The sequence below is a fragment of the Larus michahellis genome, chromosome Z (assembly GCF_964199755.1).
Source record: "Larus michahellis chromosome Z, bLarMic1.1, whole genome shotgun sequence".
NCBI lineage: Eukaryota > Metazoa > Chordata > Aves > Charadriiformes > Laridae > Larus > Larus michahellis.
Window position 1 is genome coordinate 81,874,663 of NC_133930.1, and position 23,606 is coordinate 81,898,268.

General features: G+C 39.7%; 1 protein-coding gene and 2 non-coding genes across 3 annotated transcripts; all 3 read left to right on the plus strand.

Annotated features, from left to right (window-relative positions):
- Nucleotides 1–13,146: 13,146 nt before the first annotated feature.
- Nucleotides 13,147–15,707, plus strand: COX7C (cytochrome c oxidase subunit 7C). The gene is made up of 3 exons (XM_074569508.1): nucleotides 13,147–13,320; nucleotides 14,374–14,519; nucleotides 15,613–15,707. Exons 1-2 carry the CDS (start codon nucleotides 13,246–13,248, stop codon nucleotides 14,488–14,490), a joined length of 192 nt encoding a protein of 63 aa, XP_074425609.1. The 5' UTR covers nucleotides 13,147–13,245; the 3' UTR covers nucleotides 14,491–14,519; nucleotides 15,613–15,707.
- Nucleotides 13,861–13,923, plus strand: LOC141736617 (small nucleolar RNA Z39). The gene has a single exon (XR_012585029.1). It is a non-coding gene; the product is annotated as a small nucleolar RNA Z39 (small nucleolar RNA).
- LOC141736616 (small nucleolar RNA Z39) lies at nucleotides 14,896–14,957 on the plus strand. The gene has a single exon (XR_012585028.1). It is a non-coding gene; the product is annotated as a small nucleolar RNA Z39 (small nucleolar RNA).
- Nucleotides 15,708–23,606: the final 7,899 nt, after the last annotated feature.

A 23,606-nucleotide genomic window follows, 5' to 3' on the forward strand; every position in this document is an offset into this window, starting at 1 on the left:
AAGCTCAGGCTTCAGTTTCTACTTGCACTCAAACTGATACTTTGTGCACTGCTTCACAGGCTTGGGTGGGACTGGCTCCAATTCCGAAAGGTAAGGGCGGGGAGAGACTTGCTGGCTAGAACCGTAACCCTGCTCCTGCCTGCAGCCAGGCCAGTTTCATCAAAGGAAACTAAAGCACACTTCTTGTCCTCGTTGTCTTTTCCTGCTGGATTTGAACCCTGTCTCATTGTCAAGCGGCCCCACCTCTCCCAGATTTAGCATTGTTACTAAATCCACAGTCTCAGAAGTGCAAACTGTCTTTTCACTTCTGGAGAATGGTCACGGACTCTCTGTCAGGCAACTTGAGAGGAGCCAAATGGAGTGCACAGAGACCCAAGTTCAAGTATTCCAAGGTAAGGAGGGCAAATTTACATTTTTCTAACACAAGTTGGCTATTTCAGGACCTTGTCCTGCAGCCCCCCACTACCAAAACCTTGCCACATAAATCTAACACAGCATGCAATTATCCCATTGTGCCTTAATGCGAACAAAACAAACATTGACTTCTAGTGAAAAGACATCTTGTTTTAGAGGGAGGAGGAGAACATGCACAGTACATTTCAGAGTAGGAATCTGCACAGTATCAAAATCTAGCTTACCTTCCAGGAAAACGTTTAAATACATCACAGAAACAGATTCACTGCCAAAAGGTGTGGCAAATGACTAGCCTGAGATTCCCATTAGGAAAAAAAAAAACCAACAGTTATTTAGCTCTAGGGCTGCATTTGCAGTTTGCAGCTTTGCATAAACTTTCTTGTGGAAACATAGGAACCTATGGCTAGGCAATAGTTGAAGACTATTTTGAAAATGTCATTCACAGAATCATAGAATGGTTAGAGTTGGAAGGGACCTTAAAGATCATCTAGTTCCAACCTCCCTGCCATGGCCCGTGACACCTTCCACTAGATCAGGTTACTCAAAGCCCCATGCAACCTGGCCATTCATCTAAATAAATCTAGTGCAGCATCTTCTGCTTATCTCACTAAGTGTACCACTGAAATACTTCCTCCTACCCATCTTAATCATTTGACTGATAAGTGTGACTACAGACTTTCTAGCACAATGATTTTGTTAGTGCTTGTAATGAAGATGATGTCAATCATCATCACTGTCACTTCATTTTAAGTTCATATTTAAAGTTAATGAGTTAGTATTGCCTGAATTACATAGCAAATTCACAAGCAAGTTTGAGACTAAACTTACTGTCCCTTCAACATGCCTGACTGCTGACCAAACACAGCCAGTTCTTAAACAAAAAATATCTGTGCTTTGGCAGATGTTAGCTCTTTGTTGACCTCATAAACAAAGGCGATAAAGTTGATGCACAATGAATATAAACTAGAGGCCACCAGCATATTTCACATTCAACATTTTGAACAGTTAATATTTCATGATAATGATCATTGGGAGATGACACATTCAATTTAACAATCAAAATACAAAAACATTCTTGAAAAATTAAGTTCAGAGTGAACAGGTCAGCGGAGGGACTGAAAGGCTTACTAGTAAATAAAATAGCTTGACTGAACTGGGGATGTTATTAATGAATCAAAATATCACAAGAAATGTGCATAGTTTAAGGTGATACATTTATAGGGGGGAAAAATACTACCCCTGGAAAACAAAAAGGAGACTCTTGGGATTCTCCTCATATTAAAGAGTGCAGTACAATTGTAAAGACTGCTTATCTTTAAGCTATATATATGTACACAAATATGTATATTTCATATATTATTATATATGTAAATATTTAAATATAAGGCCATCATCAAGTAACGGAGCCTTGTTCTCTTAAGGCCCCTCAGTGTAGAGGGTAACCGTAAGCACACAGCCAGACCAGTATCATCACTACCACGGAATCAAAGCATATTTCAACAAGTTGTCAGAAGAGTTTCACTTGCCGAAAGGCAGAGCAGGCAAGTTCACTACTTCTTTAGACTGATAGTAGATAGACTAACTACCTTCCTCAAAGAAATGTTGCAGATCATGAGACCATGTTGTAGAAGTAGGCTCTGATGGAAGCTCCAGCTTTGAGTTCTGAGGACGAAGATATTAAATTATTTTTACATCCTCAGTGATGTCAAAATTAAAATGACATAATTTCACCCCCTGTCAACGCTGGTACCTGCTTAAGGTATCTCAGAATGGGTCTTAGAAACGGCAGCTAGTGCTCTTTAGTCAAGGCAAATCAGAAGTAATGCCACTGGCAGGCATCCTTGTTGTAAAAGATACAGTTAAAAGCTGTTGTGCATGGAATGTCACAAGTAAATTTATAGTCTGATAATATATAAATAAGAAAAATGAGAGCAATACTTGCTTAACAGCAGAACAATCTACTGCTATTAGGGAAACTTAATAATACAGAGAGTTATTGCTTATGACTAACTACAAGTTTCTGAAAATGTCAGTCCAGAAAGCGTACCGTGAAAGTATTTAAAACAATAGTAAATAGAGGTGTAATTGCATTGCTCCAATAAGTTATAGAGACATGCAATTTGACCTTTAATAGTTAAAGATATTATTTTTCATAAAAAGTAACACGCATAAAAAAATCTTCCTCTTTCCACCTTCATTTCCCTTTGTTTTAACGGCTGTATTTCTTTGGAAATGCAGTCTTCTCACAGAAATACTGACTGATCAATAGCAAGTAATGATGCACCTGTCTGTGACCAACTGAGGTTTTCAGATTACCCACTCAAATTAATTGAACCTCTCTTTTGCCTTATTCCCTGAAACATTAGCAGTAATATTGGTCCAGATTTAGAGGTGAACTGAGCTTTAAGCAAATGGCACTTCAGTTGGCATTTCACTCCCTAGATATCCCACCTCTAGGTAATGTCTACACTGTAGTCCCTGTATGACAACCCACACCCTTAATGCCTCCTCTCTATGCTATTATCTCATCTATGCATTACAATGACAGAGCTCTACCTGCCTCCCAGGACCCAGACACAGCATGAGTACTATTTCAAACAACGCTGCCATGAAGATCCTGGTCAGTCAGACTCCTGCCTAGCAGCCGGAGTTTAGTCTCCCCGGCACTCATCTTCTTTCCTGTGTCATTTTTACCAACATGGTGCATGACTGCCAAATTCTTCCTCCATGCCTGAGCAACCTAGACATCTCATTAAGTCTGCTACCTTTATAGCAGCCAAGTTTCCAGGCAGTTCCAATCCTCTCAGACACCTGCCTAACGGAGTTTGCCTCTCTGACTACCTGCTTCCTCTATCCTTGATCAGTCCAGATGCAAAAGGCCCTCAGGCCATAAGCATATTGGCGTTGGCTGGAGGATATGTAACACCTAAAAGATGAGACTATTTCTTCTCAGCAGGCCATGCTCCTTCCATAAGGAAGTACAAGGATTTTCACAATGAAGGTGGATACTACAACATCCTTTCCAACCTCATCCATGAGCTTCTCCATTTCTTCACACTGTTTTAAATCCTGGTGAACAAACGTATTGTGCACTGCCAGGTGATTATTCACATTACATGCTGTGGAATAAACTCAGCAGCCAGCAAGATTTTGAGTAACAAGAAAACCACATACATTTTCAAGGCTTACTACAGTTTAGCCTCTCCTTTTTTCCTACTTTATCTTTATTAGGCCAACTAAAAAATAGAAAAAGAAACAGCAAAGAAGAGGAAAAAGAAACAAAATAAAATCCAAAAACCCAAAGACACCCGAATAAATGGCCCACACTAACATGATACTCCTCCTATTTCTGTCAACACACACTCCTACTGCAAACTACTCCACTTCTTCAGCTACTGCATTTGTACCCCCTTGTGCGTCAGGCAAGACCCATCCCCCTTGTCAGGCTCAAAGGCGTCATCCTGTCAAGTCCAATTGCATTTCCCTCAACACACCCCTGAAAGGATAATGTTCATTTGCCAAACAAACTCCCCAGATTAACACCTAGATCACATGGCTACCATGACTGGAAAGAAAAAAAAAAACACAAACCCAACCACCTATCACCCTCCGGCAAATGCTCCTGAATTTTTCTTTCCTATGCATGGTCACCTCTTTTCATGGAAATTATAGAAACTTAGTAACTTAGTATCCTTTGTCAAATGTACTTAAAAGTGGCCAGAGGGTTCAAATCTTATCAAAGGAAGCATACAAGCATGCATATCAGGCACAATAACATTGGCCTCACTTAGATTGCAAGCCAAGACAAAAAAAAATACCCTGTGTAACGTGAAAAGCCCAAGAAGCTGAGTAGAATTTTGGAGGTTAGCTTTGAGAGCAGCTTCGTCCTGGTACAATACTTGGCACCAAGTACAAGTAGCAACTTTTAAGCTAAGATCTCCAAACATTTGGAGTTTAATCTATTTTTCTTTCTGATCAGTTATAGAGATTTGCCAATGCTTTTCTTAGATATAGTATCTAAATGAGTATCACTACTTTACCTAAAAGCATGTGGGTTTTTTTTAAATTAAAATACATATACTAGAACAAGCTGTAACCTGCACACAAGTATACAAGAAGGGAATTGAAACAGACTGTTGACATAATTCAATATGTTCTACAGGAATGCCAGTATTGATGTAAGGCACCTCTTCCTGTCAATAATAGTTGCATTCATGCTATGGATGTGATACCACTTGCCACGTACAAAGTAGGACAGCTTGCGTACACAAACAAGCCCTTTCCAATTCATTATACATCAACCTCTTGATTTGGTAGTTTGAGTTTAATTTTGTCTTTTACCTATTCATAGGAAAAAAAAAATCCAAGATAGGTTAAACAAATCCTTCAAAACTCAATAGCATTTATGGACTCTAACAGGTTTTTCAGTTAGCTACTGTAAAAAATATATTTCCCTAGCAAATGTTCACAATATCTATCATCATTTTGGAAGCAACTGTTATCTGTTGATAACACTGATCTTTAAAACGAGTACTACACCATAGCATTTCTCTCCAAGACTAAGGGACAAAAAACACGTTCTCAAATTTTATTTTTTTTTAAACAAAGATACATGTTCAGCCAGGGAGACAGTCAATGTGTATTGCTCTGGACTTACACAGCTAGAAACTAAATATAAATGGAAAAATTTACAAGTGTGAAAAAACTGAAAGAGGACTAACCTCCCATTTGCGCAATACATTTAACCAAAGGACTTCCTTCTATAATGAAAAGGCTGATCATAATGCTCAATTTATCTAAATTAATTTTAAAAAATATTTCAGAAATACAAATATATTAAACATACCTGTGTATAAAGAATTGTAAAGGAGGAGACTGGCAGAAAATTATCTGGCCAGTATGCAAATCATATGCGACACAGGTATATTAGAAAGACTGTATTTTGAGCGGTCTTTTTTTGCCCCCTTGCATATTTTCAACCACACACTGCCCTGATGCTGGGGAAAGCAATAAGACTTCAAACCCCTCTAATAAAAAATAAAAAAAGGAATTTTATGCAAAAATCCTTTGTTAAACTATATAAAAAATAAGTACAAATAGAGCAGAAAAATTAAAGGCATTTTTGGCTTTTATTACATATGTAAATTGAGTATTGCGCCTGCAAATAAGTTTAGGGTAAATAGGGTGACTCCACGGCTCCTCGATATTCCTATACACAAAAAACTCCTTCAAACACAAGTTTTAGCAACCAAGCAATGACTGTTACAATGAGATAGCTCAAAATGCAAGTAATTATAATACTGTTCACTGTAATTATAAACCAAATGTGTCTTGGTGTCTATGATAATAAATAAGGAGCTTTACATACTCCATTTTAGAGAAAGACATCAAGACAAAATAAATAATGCAAAGTAGCTCTTACTCACTACGCAAGTGTTGTATTCTTATGAAGCCTCTAAAATAGGTTCCATATAATAAACCTTCCATTACCTATTTTATATGGACTTTTGTGAGATTTAATTAGTGCTGCAAAGTGCTTAAGATTAACAAAAAAAATTCTGGCAGGGTAAGATATTATTTTCAGACACTCATTTCATCTTGTGAAATCTGTTTTTGTACATACAAATGAGACTTCACATCCATAAGGAATCATTTGTATGACAGAGGAATGTTTGAAATATTCCTCATGCAGTGAAAATAAATTTATCTAGGTACATTTCCAAAATTGTAATTTTGTCACTATACACATCCAGCTACACCTATGCTTAACCTGCTTTCATGAGTAACATTCAATCTATAAATATATGCCCAACTTTTCATATTACCTGTGTTTTTCACAACAAATTGACACTAGAGTACTTACAAGTGACTACCCTAACTAATAAGCAGGAATGCACAGAAATTCCTGTAGCACTTTTGTAGCCAGGATGATTTAAACATATGAATTACATAGGTGTTGTGCTACTTGTCCCTATAATCCTACTAGTAAACCAAATGATACAACTGGAGCTAACAGGCCCAGTTTGGACACACAGACACTCTTTCAGGTTTTAAACAGCCGCAAAAATCATAGTATTTCAATTCAGGTTGAGAACAGTAAGTTTAACTGTAAGTTTCACTGCATATGTTAATTGTTAATATGCTAATATGTTAATGTGTTAACTGTAGGATGTTAATAATACTAATTATACAGTTTTAAAGAAAAGGTAAGTTGCATTTCTGAAGTAGTGGTTGACAAAGACAAAAAAGACAAAGACAAAAAAGAAAGCTTACAGTGGAGTGTCAGGAAAACCTTTAGACATAAAGATATTACAGTACAAAAAGAAATCTCCACTTATTTTACCCTCTTGTTTATAACAAATCATGATAAATTGAAATCTGCTTACAAAATTGCAAAATATTGTAACACCTTGTGATGGTGTGCTCCACCACACCTGACCTGACTTTTTCCCGTAACTCTGCTGGAGCAATAACCACCAGTGGAGGTCATGATGGATGCATCTGGTCAAAGTGGATTCAGGGGAGACACGTAACAACACAACAGCCAAGGGCTAATTTATGGCAATGTGGTCACCTAACCACAGTGCTGGTCAACATCCGAATCATGCCAAACTGGGAACAAATAACATGTACAGTTGGTATGCAAATATGACTATAAGACACATCTTACATAGTGCATAGCCAAAGCGCCATTGGAGCTCTCCTGCACGGCAGCAACCTGCATGCCAGGATCGCCCCTTGAATAGCGACGTCTCTCAAGGTTACTTCTCAAGGTTCACAGATCCCTTGCCACAACAGATCCTGAGTAAGTGACTAACAGCATGCTAAACTTTGAAGCTTCATTAAGATTATATCTTAGATTAACTGTGCACATATAACCCTTTAGACATAAACCAAGCCTGGGACTAGGATTGCATCCAGATGCACCCAGACTCCTCTCTGAGAAGGAGTTTAGAAAGCCAGGGGGTCCTCTCTGAATGCCAACTCAACGAGAAGGTCTCCCTGACAATTCTGTCTGACCCCGTCCTCTATGCAGTAAATAACCAAGTGTGCCTTGCCACCAAATTTTGTTAAAACACTGTTGCCTTTACTGTCAAACTTTGTTAAAGCATTGTTTTATATCAATAAATATATTGCTGCTTATCTCTCAAAAGCGAAGTGCATCACTCCCTACACGACACACCTACCACAGTAACATCTTATCTTGAATACCATGAAGGATGATCTTGGGAACTAAAATTCATGACTACAGGAGACATTAGAAGTCTAGAAGGGACTTGTGAAAGAATTTGATTTGTCTCACGTAATAATTTTTTCATGCCTTAATCTCAAATAATATATATGTATTCAGCACTAAAGCTGTAGCTGGGTAAGCTCTTTTTGCCAACATAAACTGGTATTGCTGCCAAGTAAAGCACTTAATTTCTAAGCCTCCGTTTCCATTTTTTTACCGCTACAACTGGTCCACACTTTACTGTCGGCCAGCATAAGTTTTTGTGCAACTACATAGCTAACTGGATCTGTGAACTGATCCACTCAAAAAAACACTTGGGGGGAGGGATGGAGGAGGAGGGAAGAACTTTGAACTATGCCTTACAAAAATTATTTTCAGCCTGTATTTACCTTTGAAAGTAACTCCATCAGTTTTACACTTTAAGAAAGGCTTGTGCATTTGGAAGCTTGGCTGGTTTTAACAACTATATCCATAATAATATCATAAAAGATACTACTTCTCTTAACAACCTTCTCCGACAAGCAACCTTATACTACTGATGTCTACAACAGCACTATAACTGTTGCCACAGGTCAATTCCTCTTACTGCTCTATTTCACTTTCCAGAAACTTATGTGGGCTCTTCGGAAGCAAACAAAGCAGTATCTTCTTAAAGTAAGAATTCTTTTAAACTAACATTTTCTGTAGACTTTCATTTCAAGGTTTTCAGCCTTTCATTGTGTTAAATACAGATGTTTCATATACTAAGACTTCTTTTTTCAGCTGATGATCTCCATGTTATTTTTAATACTGTTGTCTATTTATTTTATATTTAGAACACATTTTTACATTTTAAACACTCACTTTGCTGAAAAAAAAGACCTGTCGTATATGAGGCAAGGTAAATTACTGTTATGAAAGACATACTTCTACAACCACGAAATTAGAGTAAGACACTGACAAATTATTTCTGTTAGAGATATTTCTGTTAACCCATAGTTTTCCTAAAAAATACGTAACTATTGTCCATTATATAATGCCTCTTACAGCTTCTATTCACCCTTTCCCCTTCATTAATGAGCATTTAACAACTGTTTAATCTTGTGGTTAATATCTGCCCTTATGACCAGAGGGACGCTAACTCCTAATTTTAACTGCTCTACAAAATAATTTATCTTGCCAACAAATACACAGGAGAAATTCCACAAAAAAACCCCAATATTTTCACGTTATATATGATAGTTGCTTTGTGTCCCAAGACCTCTGTCCATGACACTGTTAAAAAATTTAGGGAGTTTATGCTATTAAAAAGTTTTTAGGAAGTACATACGTCTGAACTTAACCACATGTAGTTTCAGTATTTAAAAACAGCTGTTTCCTTCACTCATAAAACAGGATTGAATAAGTCAGTATGACTTGTATCTTGGCTCTATCATTATCTCAGTGACTGGCATGATCAGCTTGGAAAAGCATAGCCTTCTATCGCCCTGGATATTTTGCCAGAATTTAGTCCACTAAACTTTCTATGCTTCTTCCTTTCATCCAGATCACAAAAGGCAGATTTTAACCTGGCTTTTTTCTTATTTATATTTTTGCCTTACAGTTCAAGATGAAGAATGTTCTTTGTGGGGAAAAAGTGAGTAGCAATAAGAAAGCAGTACCTGAAAAATTTCATCACCAAGTTATATTCACAAGTAGCAAAATGTAACATATTATTGAAGATTAAGAAATATGGCGAATCTAAGAAGTTTTTTAAAGGAAGGGAAAAAAAAAAGGAAGAATCAAAGAAAGAAAGAAGAAGGCCGGAAGATATCATTACAAACACCTGTTCTGACCCTCCACATAACACAGGCCAGGGAATTTCACCCAGTAATTGCTTTTGTAAGCCCTACAATTTGTGTGTGAGTTAGACAGTCTTTTCACAAAGGCACCCACTGGAGCATTTACTGTCTCCTATAATAATCTGCCCTGCTACTTGATTATCCTCATTACAGTTACTGTACATCATCTTTCTAATAATTTGGAAGATATTATCTTTCATTTCTTCACCAAAAATGCACCGGATGGCAACTGAGCCTGTTTCTCTAAACTATTCCTGCATGGTTTTCTCAAATGCCTGGACTGGCATACTTCACTTCCCAGTTTAAACTTTGAAGAATAGATATGAGCGTTCACAAATGTCCTCACCAAGTATAAAACAGGTGCCTCCTTCTCCTGAAGATCTACCACTCTCTATCTTATCTACCTCCAGATCTCTATTTCTGTCAGCTCGCTAGGAGACCATAAGAAGAAAAATAACGCTTTACTTGTTCCTGAATAACATGAAAGATCTTCACCTGGTACAAAATCTCACCACTGAAGTTATACTTATATCCAGCATCACTTCAGCAGGAACAAACACCATAAAATCCACTACAGGAAGAGAAGAGCTACATTAAAATGAGAACACTTGTTAAAAAGATAATATAGCAGACTACCATACAGGAAACAGAGCACCATTGAGTTATTAATTCCGATTAGGAAAGGTTTGAGAAAGGGGAAAAAAAAAGAGGTCTGGCTGCCTAAACAGCAAGGGAAGTTAGCAGAAACAGGAAAGCATCCCCCATGACAATTAAAAATAAAACTAGACGGTGGAAAAGAAGTCCAAAAACCAACTAGCTGAAGGAATCACAACTAAATCTACAAACAGAGCCAAAAAGTGTCTTTGAGTTCTATGTTACCTATTAATGGTTAAGGAATAAAGAAGCACTCAGGAACGACAAGGCTGTTTGCAGAACTGCTTAAATGCATTCTTTGCACTGGTATTTGTTGTGGAAGAAACCGGGTTAGGGTGCATGTCACAGTCTTTTTTTGCGAGGGAGGCAGAATAGGATCTATATGAACAGGCTATGGTGTATCTATGGGCAGAATAAGCACTAAGAAATAACCAGGACTAAATGACACTCGTGTGCAACCTCTAAGAGAAATCTATGATGAATTGCTGAATTACTAATGATTAGGCTGAGCTCACATTTAAAAATTCCTTCTGTGATAAATACAATACCCATTTATTCCAATAGTTTCCCAGTGGAACTACAGGTTTCTGAGACTGTAATCTGTACAGCACTTTTTAGCAGACATTATAACAATGCTAGAATAAGGAGATATTTGAATAAACATAAAGGGGTGCCTGTGTTGATTTTGCTTCCATAATGAGAAGGCCAGCATTACAAACGTCTTGAAGTGCTGATGAAGACAACAATACACATGTGGATGAGGATTACTTGACTTAAAATTCCAGTTTCCAAATGGCTTTCCACAGGACTCCTGTACAGTCAACAAAACACCAGAGGAAAACATTTTGGGGCAAAAAAATTCCAATTCTTACAAAGCATTCCATTAGAATTACAGAGATAAATTATATTCTGAATCTAGAATAATTCAGAAGTTACATTATCACAAGAAATTCAGAGAATCACACAGAAAACTGCATCTGAACTAAGTCAGATTGCCCTCCAGGTGCAGGAAGTCCTGTACTCAGAAGTATAAAAAGTTATTACTACGTTTTCCTGGCAGTTTCATTTACTCACATTAAAACTCAGGTGTAGGAAAGCAACCCAGTCCAAATCTACTGTATACTCACATAACTGTTTTTGAAGTGTTTGCAAGTACACCTAGTGCAAATTCATTTATATTGATTTGTAATTTAAAAAAAGAAATCATTCCTGAATATTCAATGAATCTTTGTACTTAATTCCACTTTATGAGAATACTTCCATTTGACACATTTTAAATATTCAAAAAACTTTGCTGTTTCATGTTGCTTTACTGTGTCCTCTGCTTGAACAGACTTTGCCTCTCAAACCAATCTGTAATAATAATTCCTTACTGTTCCTAATGACGTTATTTTCCAAAATAGATTTTCTAAATAAAAACTAATGTAATTATGTGTCATTTCTCGAACTCACACTCCTTTCAACCTCACTTTATTAATGTGTTATGCTGGGGAGCATAAAAATCCTGTTTTTCTTCCTCCCTTAGAAACTATGTAACTATGCAGAAAGGCTACAAAAAAAATTGTTTCCATGCAACACAGAGACGGCAGCATCAAATTTTTACTGGAAAATATAAAAATAATCCAGAGTTTGTCTTTAAAATACTGCATGTAAGAAAACAGATAGAGACTATCATTTTAGAAATAACTTTGTGGAGTTTTTTTTATTATTCCTTTTTCAAACACAATGCATGGTGTGGGTCCTTTTTTTCTGACACATTGTGAAAGTTTCTTTGAAGTGTAACTTTGTAACAAAACTAGGCCAGAATCATTCATTAAAGCTGTCAAAATCACATAAACCTTCACCTTTTGTTTTGTTCATATTCATTGGACTCTTTAAGTTTTCAAAACTACGTCAATCAGCTAAAACACCGCTCAGTGACCTCTATTTCTGTAGCACCATTGAGATTAAGTGCTGATTGTTGACTCCCACCTCCACTGCTTTGCCACCCTACAAAGAATCACAGAATCATAGAATGTGTTGGGTTGGAAGGGACCTTTAAAGATCATCCAATCCAACCCCCCTGCAGTCAGCAGGGACATCTTCAACTAGATCAGGTTGCTCAGAGCCTCACCAAGCCTGGTCTTGAATGCCTCCAGGGATGGGGCCTCCACCACCTCTCTGGGCAACCTGTCCCAGTGTCTCACCACCTTCAGTGTAAAGAACTTCTCCCTAATGTCTAATCTAAACTTGCCCTGCTCTAGTTTAAAACCATTGCCCCTCATCCTACCAATACACGCCCTTACCAACAGCCCCTCCCCAGCTTTCTTATAGGCTCCCTTCAGGTACTGGAAGGCCGCTACGAGGTCTCCCTGGAGCCTTCTCTTCTCCAGGCTGAATAACCCCAACTCTCTCAGCCTGTCTTCACAGCAGAGGTGCTTAAGCCCTCAGATCATCTTCGTGGCCCTCCTCTGGACCCCCTCCAACAGGTCCATGTCCCTCTTGTGCTGAGGCCTCCAGAGCTGGATACAGTACTCCAGGTGGGGTCTCATAAGAGCAGAGTAGAGGGGGAGAATCACCTCTCTCAATCTGCCGGCCACAGTTCTTTTGATATAGCCCAGGATGTGATTGGCCTTCTGGGCTGCAAGTGCACATTGTTGGCTCATGTCTAGCTTTTCACCTACCAGGACCCCCAAGATTCAGGATTTCTTACTTGACAAGCTGACCTGTGCTATTAGCAAGATTAGCCTGAAGTGACACAGAAGTGCTTTTCACTCCACCTATCGCGATTGCTTTCGTTTCCTCTTGTCACAGCTCAACCTTTCCACCGCCTCTACAAAGCGTGTTGCCATTTCCCCCGCCGCACCTGACGGACTGGCGGGAAGCTCGGAGCCGCCGAGAAAATGGCGGCCGGAGGGGCGGAGCTCGGCTTGACGCTCCCGCCTCTGAGGCGCAGGGCTCGTCCAACCGCAAGCTGCTGCTTCGCACCACGTGACCACGTTGAAGAGACGCGAAACTACAACTCCCATCATGCCCACGGGACAGCAGCCATTTTCCCTCCCCTTCCGCTTTCCCAGAGGGCGCCGGCCGTGCTGCGGGAAGGTCGTGCAGGGGTGAGGGTCGCTGAGCTGCTCGCTCGGTACCATGCTGGCTGCCGGTGTCCGCAGGTTTACCACCTCTGCCCTCCGTAGGAGCCACTATGAGGAGGGCCCTGGAAAGGTAAAGTGGTGAGGAGGCCTCCCCCAGCGGCCCGCTGCGGCGCGGCCTGAAGGTCGCTGGAAGGGGCCTGCGGCCGGGCTCGGCGAGGGGATGGCGTAGGGGTGGAGGGAGAGGGAGGGCGACGGTTCGCCGAGGGGGGGGGGGGAGAAAAGCGTCCCTGAAGGACACTGCGCCGACGGCGCCCACCTAGGCCTCGTCCCGGCACAGCCCCTGGGTGAGGGGCCGGGGAATTGGGGAGGTTGGTGGAGAGGGGCCGTGAGGGCGTCTCTGGAGCAGCACTGCGCGGCGGCCCCGGCTCGTGAGTGGTGCCGGGGTGAGGCGCAGCCCCGTCCTGCCTCGGGCGTCCTCAAGGTGAGTCCCTCACTTGATCATCCCTCGGGTTCTAAGGACCTGGGTGCCGTTGGGAAGGGCAGAGTAATGACTGCCCTGATGCCAATTCTCCAGCTGGTGTTGGATGGGCTTTGAGGTGTTATGGCCACAGCACAGTGAACTGTGTGCGATTGACTTCAGTGTCCTTCCCTGCAACCTTCTGCTTCAGTGGTACAGATGATGAGTATTACAGTATGAGGGAAAACAATGATACTGTAAACGCTTTCTGATGTACCTTGTGCTTAATATTCTGTCCTAAGCCCTACATCTAAAAACTTATTTTATATATCTAATGAATATGAGGAAATCTTCACAATGAAGGTAATTAAAAAGATTTAATTACCTTCATTGGAACAGGTTCCTTGGAGATGATGTGATGTCTGCATCTTCGGGGACATTTATACTTGACTGGATGAGGCTTTAAGCAAACTGGCCTTGCTTTGAATTGGGAGAAGAGAGGGGAGTGGACAAAGTGACCTCCAGAGGTCACATCCAAGATATTATAATTACTGTGTTTCTTCCCTTGAGAGGAAGGGAAGTTGTTTCAAGACTGAATATTTATTTTGTCAGTTTGACTAGCAGCAGAGGACTGCTAGTGCTCCGAGCTTCTCACCATTTTAAAGTCATTGGGGAAGTAATTACTGTATTGATTGCAAACCTAAAATTCATATTTTTTTCTTCTAGAACCTTCCATTTTCTGTGGACAACAAATGGCGATTACTTGTATTAATGTGTGGATTTTTTGGAAGTGGATTTGTTGCCCCCTTCTTTATCGTCAGACACCAGCTTCTGAAGAAATGAAGAGGATAGACTGTAATTGCTCTAACTAGGTAACTGATTTTGTTAGATTTCATAGCATAGTGGAATCTGGTCAAAACTGAACTTTGAAGAGTCTAACCTCATCTTAAACCATTATTACAGTTTTCAGCCTTGCACAGTCCAGGTGCTTAGAGTTGTCGTCTGCAGTTGCCTGTACACTCAAATAACGAATAGGTGTAAGTTTGCTTCACAGGGCTGCTGCACTCCCATTTACTTGTGAACTTTGACTCCCCAGAGGCCGCACCTCTCTGAGTGCACCTTCTTGTTAGCTGACAGCTGAGCTGATTGACAGAAGAGTGCTACTGATTTGATTTGGATAATAGCTATAACCAAAATCATGACTACCTTCTTTGAGGAAACATAACGCGTATTATGTAGGAATTACTGGCATGTATGATGTGAAGAAAACAGTATGAGAAACTGTGATACTGTAAACGCTTTCTGATGTGCCAGTTAAAACTTGGTGGAAAACAAGATTTCTTGAACTTCAGCTCAACCATGTCAAAACAATCACACCATCTACACATAATGTTCCTAATCATTTGCAGGATAAAGCGTACTTAAAATAAGGTCAGTAACCGCAGAAGTGATTTTAACTGATGCTTGCTGATGAACCTTTACAAACAAAGCAAGCCACAGACATAGTTCAGACTGTGCAAGCATGCCATTTCCAGTTGAAAAGCCATTTCAGTTTATCTTAATCTGATTCCGCTTTGGAAGTAGCTGGTGGTGTTAATTCTATAATCTGAGAAACAGTAGATCTTTCTGAGGAGCTGGAATGATCCAAGTAGTTCTTGTAAGAAAATAGTCCTCACTGGAGTCTCATAATTGAAACAAATTTAAGTCATCTGTGTAATTCTTTTGCCAGTCTGATGTTTTTGGCTCCCTAGACCAAGGAGAGAAAAAAAGAAAATTGGGACACTTGTACTGAACTTGAGCATTTAGAACTGTATGATTTCATTTAAGTCAAGGCTTCTGCTACAAAAACGCCTGGTGGATGTAGCAAAGCCCATTAAAATTCTAGTTAAAGCATATCTTTATAACTTTTCTAATTGAAAGGTGATGGAGTTCTTCAATTTGTAATTCTCTTCTTTTTTCTTGCAGAGTTGAACTCTTCTACACAGCATCTTTCAATGGAAAAAGGATAGCTGCAATTGCGTACCATGCTGGCTATGTCTAAATAAAATCTTAAATCTGAAGATCTTGTGCTGTGTATTTTGTTAAACTCCTGAAGTGCTTTTGACAACTGGTGTGTACTGAGAATCCCTTCAAGTTGCAGTATTGTCATTAAATTAAACAGTAATTGTCTTTACATATAAAAATAGATGGTTGGAAAAATTGCATTTCAAAACTGAAGTTGGACTTAAAATTTTTAGCTGGATAGATGTTTAAATAGCTGTACTAATCTATGTGGTGTTCCCAGACACACTACTCGTGTAGTAATGACCTGGGGTGGGTTATAACCAGTGAGCCTCACAGTGAGTTATACTGTCAGCATAATCCATGCTGCAGAAATTTTATTTTCAGCATTTTGGGTTGATCAGTTGAGAATATTTTATTTGGCTTTGCTTCCACATTCAGCTAAAGAGCTGCTGTTACGAGCTCTCTGTAGTGTGCTGTGTTAGTGTTGCTCTGAGGAGGAACGTGTGTGTTGTGCTGCAGGTTTATTTACGCTTCAGGCTCAGATGATGAGGTAGCCTAGAAAACAAGTACAGTAGCAATAAATACATCTCTACCAATGTCTCTTCCAGTCAGTATTACATAGCCTATCAAAACTCTGATATTGCAAATTTGTAGCTGTTTGGAAAGAATTGATAGCTTTCAGTTTGTAGCTGTAGTCTTGGCACAGAGTCGTGCCAACATTGGGGCCTGTGTAATTGAAGGTAATGAAGGAGCTGTGAAGAATGCTGTCAGGATACTTCTGCCAACTTGACTATGACAGACAGATGTTTGAATTAGCAGCCCTGTTGACAGCGTGAGTAGAAAGTCACTTTCTCATCCACTTTTGTTGCGATCACCTCAACTGAAGACAGGCGGTCTGAAAAGCACTGGCGTAACCCTGCAGTGGTTACTTCACCCTTGCCAATGATGCTGTTAAGTGGAAAATATTGAGTTGCTTTCCTTCAGTGAGGTTTTCTGGTTTACTTTTTCACCCTGAAACAAGCCCTTCTGCTCTAGCACAGTGCATTCAGTGTGGCTTCCAACATCTTTCAGTCCATGAACTGAATACTTGCTTCATAGAAGTTCAGGTTCTGATGGTATTGTTCAAATTTATATGAATATGAGCTTGTCATCAAATACCATCAGCAGAAGTGTATATAAGAGCAATAAAATACTGTTCACAATAAAATAGTGTTCACAACATAATAGATTTTGGGTGCCGCATTTCTTTTTGTAGGGGTGGCTTTAAAGTGCTGATGACGAGTGTTTGAAGAGCCTGAGCTGGGAACAAAACAGAATAATACTGTCCATTGCTACAACTTCTTCAGTAGAGCTAAAAGGAAACTTAATGAAGCATGGTGGTTTTGATCAAAGGACCAGCAAAGGCTGCAGAAAAGTGATAAGAAGAATTCAGAGGAAAGATACCAAACTGTAATAGGTTTGGATAGTAAGAAAGCCTTATGGCTATGACTGAGGTACAATTATGCGCTATAATTTGGTTTTTACTGTTAATGTGTGTATTTTCTGTCTGCAGAGTAATGCTTCTCAACACAGAATTAGTGTGTCTTGGAGCGAGCAAATGCCACGTGTGCAGCGTAGGTGATACAGGAACAGTCTGCCAAGATGCCTGGGAAATCCAGAAAAGGTGGCAATTTCTTGGTCTGGGCATTCGGATTTCCTGGAAGAACTTGGGCACTTTAAAAAAAAAAAAATCTGTCCTTTTTATGCAAAAATCAAAATGGGAGCTCTTAGGTGACAAAGTCTTGTTTGCCTCTTGTTGCAGATGAGCAAGTCAAATGTCTGTTGCACGAGGCAAGTCCGAATGGAAGCCTGTCACAGAATCGCGTTTCTCCTATGGATCACAAATGTAACTTCCACTGAGTATTTACTTGTACCTAGCTCACAGTCTTTGTTCTTAATTTAAATAACTTGTTTTGGTTTGTTTGTTTAATTTTCCCTCTTTTTCCCAAATCAGTGTATTTGAAAAGATTAAGCATCATCTCTGAAGGTTTATCTTGTGGGCTAGGCAAACCAGCTCCCTTTCTCTGTATTTTTTCTATTTAAATATAGTTTTGAGCATGGGTGGTTAAACTTAAAACAGTTGTTTTCAGATTAAATGCTAGAGATTCTCCCTTCTCATGATGTATTCCAGAACTGTAATAATTCTTTTTCACTGTGTCATTACATTGATGGATCATAGTCATTTGGGAGTAGAGAGGTCCTGGGGGCTACTAGTTACAAGAAGTTTTCAAATTCTGACCCTGTTTCCAACCCTGCCACCAACTTATAAAAATTACTGATGTGTATCACAATACCCATAACCTTTCTTCTCCTGCTCTTCCACTTAATTTCTGTTACTGCATCTGTAAGGCATATTCTGGGGGATGATATGAACTTCCACAGCACTGGTGGTTGTGTTCCAGCTCTTGGCTGCTGTGTGCTCCCACTCTTTGTGTGCCAGTAAGAGTCACACAAAACCACATCAGCCCTGCTTTGGATAAGTAAACTGAAAGTTATCTGTTCAGCCTGGAGAAGAGAAGGCTCTGGGGAGACCTTAGAGCCCCTTCCAGTCCCTAAAGGGGCTCCAGGAAAGCTGGGGAGGGACTCCTGATGAGGGAGGGGAGCCATAGGACAAGGGGTAACGGTTTTAAACTGAAAGAGGGGGGATTGAGATGAGATACGAGGAAGAAATTCTGTGGTGCGAGGGTGGTGAGCCCCTGGCCCAGGTTGCCCAGAGAAGCTGTGGCTGCCCCATCCCTGGAGGTGTCCAAGGCCGGGTTGGACGGGGCTTGGAGCAACCTGGTCTAGTGGGAGGTGTCCCTGCCCAGGGCAGGGGGCGGCACTGGATGGTCTTTAAGGTCCCTTCCAACCCAAACCATTCTGTGATAAATGTGCCATGTTAGTCAAGAACTATGATTTGATAAACCCATGTTCACGGTGTCCTATTATTAATTAATCTTTGCTTTAAAAAGAAAGTTTAGTATAATTTTGTAGCCTTTTTACTCTAACCTGCTCAGTTAATCCTTTCGAGATTTCTTGAGTTAAATAGACAGCTCTCCAGTTGTTAGCTTGTATTTTTAATATAACACCTGCACGCTGTAAGTTTGAAAATGAGTAGCCATATTCTCCATTCATTGCAAACTCTGTTATTCTTACGTCCTGCCAAAGCCATAATTAGTCCCTTTAGAATTGGACTATTTCTCTACATGACTTGCTTGGGCAGTTTTCAGTAATTTTCAAGCCCCATCAATTATCAAGTCCATAGGTTTTCTGTCTCACTTAAGTAATTGGTTCCCTTAGGTTTTCAAAACTTTCACTTCTGTAATAGAAACGCATTAACAGATCTGTTCTGATCTGTCTTTCTATTAATGCAAATGAGGACACACGGCACTCTACCCAAAGGCATTTTTTACTATTAGATTATCTGTAATCTCATCACTGTTCAACAAAGCAGAGTCTAAATTTCTTCATTTGATTGCTTGGGTGAAAAATACTGGTTGCCATTGAGAGATATCTGGCTCCTATCCTTAATGTCAGGTGTTTGACAGTGTTTAATTTCACAGAGGCACAACTCCAGATTGTATTTGTTTCTGTGCTGTTATGAGACGACCACTGCCTATAGCCAAGCTTGATTTTAGGAGCACACGTCAGAGCCTAGAGCACCTTCCCTCTTCAACCATTTTTTAAAATTATAATTATTATTATTTATTTATTTTACTACTACTCCCAAAATTATGTTGGTCTTAATCTTTTCTGGTTTACCCATTCTATGTTTTCCTATTTAAGTCCTCCTACCCTTTTAATTTCTTACTGACTGCTAAGAAGGTAAGCTATTAACCACTCTTTGTGGCATCTCTCAACTCTTTCCTTCCATGCCTAGCTCCACGGTGTAGAAAACCTGTCCATGGCTGCAAAAGGCTGGGGCAGACCAAACGATCTCTGATGGGAAACTTTATGCTGGTCTTGGGGAGCAAAGCTGTGGATAAAGTAACTTCCAAAAAATGTCCAATTTGAAGTACTAATGCATGACTTCAAGGAGTGCTGAGCCACTGAGTCTTCTCTTTACTTCACATAAATGGGACTGGCCCAGCTCTACAGCCTGACAAGCCCCATCCCTTCATCTGCTAGCACAAGATGGGGGATAGTTTAGCTGATTTTGGGACCCTATAAGATACCAAGTGTTTGTTTGACCTCAAGGGAACCAGAATCTCATTTGGGAATGACCTCTCTTAAACACATTTCCACCACAGATATTAACATGGGAATACCCAGGCCTGAGCGATTCCGGAGATGGAGGTGTTGCTGTATGTATGCAAGAACGAACTGATATTTAGTGGTAATAAGATCAGATTCGTTAAAAAACAGGAGTTGTAGAATTAAGTTCTTCAAAACAGAAAGTATGTTCCATCACAGTCAGATATATAACGAGTACCTAATGAAGTATTTATTTTAAAAATAACCTTTTGGGTTCCCTTTAGGGCACCGTGACTTGGTAGAAGGTAAATCAATTGAAAAAACGAGGTAGAAATATAAAATACTTACAATCTTGATGTTATAGGCAAAAAGCAATATGTAAGTGGTGCTTCCCTATCATTACAATTGTACGAAGGAAACAACTTGGTTAAAGGACATCTGGGAAATTAAATATCTGTGTAAATGATAATATTTTTTTGCTTGCTAGATGCCAGTTTTAAGGAAAATCTTTCACGCTCCCTGATTTTTTTCCAGTTTTCTTGTTATGATTTTCCCCTTCACAAATTCTATTTTGGCTCAAACTCAAAATAGTTTCATTTTGTTTCCAGAGAGGTTCACACTTCAGCATTTTAATTATGTTAGATATCCGTAGTCTTCAAGCAGTTTCTCAATTAAATCTAAGCAGACATGATTTAGTTGTCCTTATGTTTTGATATTTGGAATGCTTCCAGTCTGGACATCTTTTTGTCTTACTCTGGAACATTATTTTGTCTCGTTTCATAAACACAGCTGAACATTAATAAAATCTTTACAAAGTGCCCTGAAGTTATGAGATTAAGTATTTTGATGGAGAGAGGAAGAGGAAGTGTATCAGAGGTTAATTTTTTTTAGAAATAACAAATGGTGAACGTTTGACACAAATAGGATGGTAAAGCAATGCTTCACATCTTTTCTCTACGTGTTTATATTATATATCTGAGAGACGTGCAGAGGTAGTTAATTCTAATCAACATGATAGATAAAAGTCAGTGTTGACAAGGGCAAGGTGATAGTGGGGCAATTTAAACCCTCATGGAGATGGTGTATCCTACGTGAATCATGATCACTAGCAGAAGATGCCATAGCAGACTGCTGAACGAAAAGAGCTGCTCAGTGCACAGTGGCACTCAAAAAGGCAAGCAGGTCGTTAATCTCTTCTATAGAAAGGGATGGAAACCATAATTGCAGATATCACAGTGCCACTGCATACCTACAAGTGGTATGCCATTCCTTGAACATCATGTGGAATTTTCTTATTCTACCCAAATGACTGAAGGACACACAAAAAACCTTAATAGCTTCTGATATGGAAAGGTTTCTACATGAAGAGGGAGTAATTAGAACTCCTTAGTTTAGAAAAGAATGGGAGGAAAAAGCTATCCTCTCAGAATCATTCACATCTGAAAAATATTACTAGTCCCAATGACAAGAATCCACTGTTCACACCCCCAGGCTGTGACTTCTGCAGTGGATAAGGGGGGTGAAGAGGGTTGGTTTGTTTGCTTTTTTTTTTAAATGGGGGAAAATGGAGCATTACCTTTGAACTGCTCTTTCACTAAGCAGTATGTTATCATACAGGAAAGACGTCTGGTATTGAATGGGAGGGAGGGGGGTGAAATGAAGTACTTGTGTTGGGTTACACCAGATGGGGTAAATGATTTGATGAAAAATATCATATATATTATTTTTCAAATAAAATATTTCTGGAATTTCTCTTCAGTGGTTAATTTTGCAATGTAATTTTCCAGTTTTTAGAAAGCAATGGCTGTTAGGTTTTCTTTTTCCCCTAAAGAACAGAAATTCTAGGTTTTGTTCAGTGGTGCCTTGAAGCATCCGGTATTAAGCCATGTTGGAGATAGGATAGTGTATTTGATGAACCACGCATGGTGGGCAACACTTACGTAATAAATTGCATATTAGTACAAAAGAAACCTGGGCTATGGTTTTCTTGCTTTGAATTAAATTATTGATGACCATTTGAATGATATGCTGCCCTATACAATAATTAGAGTGTGAGTTACTTATGAAAATTACATAAAAATCTTTTACTACTAATTAAATAGTAGAGTAAAAGTCTTTTCTCATATAAGTTGTCAGCTACTCTTTTCCTTTTTGTGTTTTTTGCTGGCCTGAGATTTTTAGTTCTGTTTGAGATTAACATAGGAACATGAAACAATTTAGAGGTTTATAAACAAATTGGGCTCGAGGAAGAAAATGTGAAAGTAGAGATGTGGTTGTTATGACAACCAAATTAGCAGCCGTTCTTGTTGAACATAAGCAGTGGATGAGAGCTTGGACAGTGTTGCACAGGCTAACAAGATTTTTTTATTTTATTTTATTCTTTAAAGATAAAGGTCCTGTAAACATTGCATTTCATTACCTTGTCTGATTTCCAGAATCTCAGTGTAGCAATATTGGTGGGTATTATTCAAAAAATTAAATAGACTTGTTAAGGGTGAGGAAGAAAGAATGAAATTACTAACTTTGCTGCTTCCATGTAAAACAAATTGTTTGTTCTCAATTTCATGAACGAGAAAATAAAGTTACAGAGCGGTCAAATGATACACCCACTAAGTCATAACAGAGCTGGGGTACAGTCTGACTGTCCTGTGTTATAAAAATACTCCTGCCGGCCGTAAGAAGTATGTGTAAAAATATGAGGAGTGGGGAAAAATATATTGTGTCCAGCTTTGGAGTTCTCAGCACGGGAAGGACATGGACCTGTTGGAGCGGGTCCAGAGGAGGCCACGAGGATGATCCGAGGGCTAGAGCACCTCTGCTACAAAGACAGTCTGAGAGAGCTGGGGTTGTTCAGCCTGGGGAAGAGAAGGCTCCAGGGAGACCTTATAGCGACCTTCCAGTACCTGAAGGGGGCTACAGGAAAGCTGGGGAGGGACTCCTGATGAGGGAGTGGAGCAATAGGACAAGCAGAAATGGCTTCACACTGAAAGAGGGGAGATTTAGATGAGATCTGAGGCAGAAATTCTTTGCTGTGAGGGTGGTGAGCCCCTGGCCCAGGTTGCCCAGAGAAGCTGTGGCTGCCCCATCCCTGGAGGGGTTCAAGGCCGGGTTGGACGGGGCTTGGACCAACCTGGGCTGGTGGGAGGTGTCTCTGCCCAGGGCAGGGGGCGGGACTGGGAGGGCTTTAAAGTCCCTTCCCACCCAAACCATTCTGTGAAGTCTTTGGACTGTTTAACTGGAAATTGGAATGGATATCAAAGGAACCAGTAACACATTGATTTATTTTTTCAGGTATTGTAATTACACCTTCAATTACCATCAAAAACCATAGGTATAAAAATGAAAAGAATGCGGTATCTTTAGGGTGTAGGGTACTGGAAACATAGACTTTGGAATAGCATTGACCGGTTTACGGCAGATCCAGATGAAAAGACAGCGACCGTAAGGCCCTCTGTACAGATGGGAATGCATGCAATTAATCATTGTTCCAATTAAATAAAATGTAAAGGTAGAATTGCCCCTCCTCTGCCGTATCTGTAGGTTTTATCAGAGGCAGCTGTGCTAATGGCCTGTTCCTGCAAACTGTGAAGGCCAACCTCTGACCGGCTCCCTAACCAGCTTTTGTTTGCTCTGATTATAGCTAGAAGATAAATGTTAGTTGCTCTCTAGGATGATATGCCCAGTAAGTTTGACTTGCATTTAAATGAGTTTAAAATAATAGTACTTGTGAGAATTAATGTGAT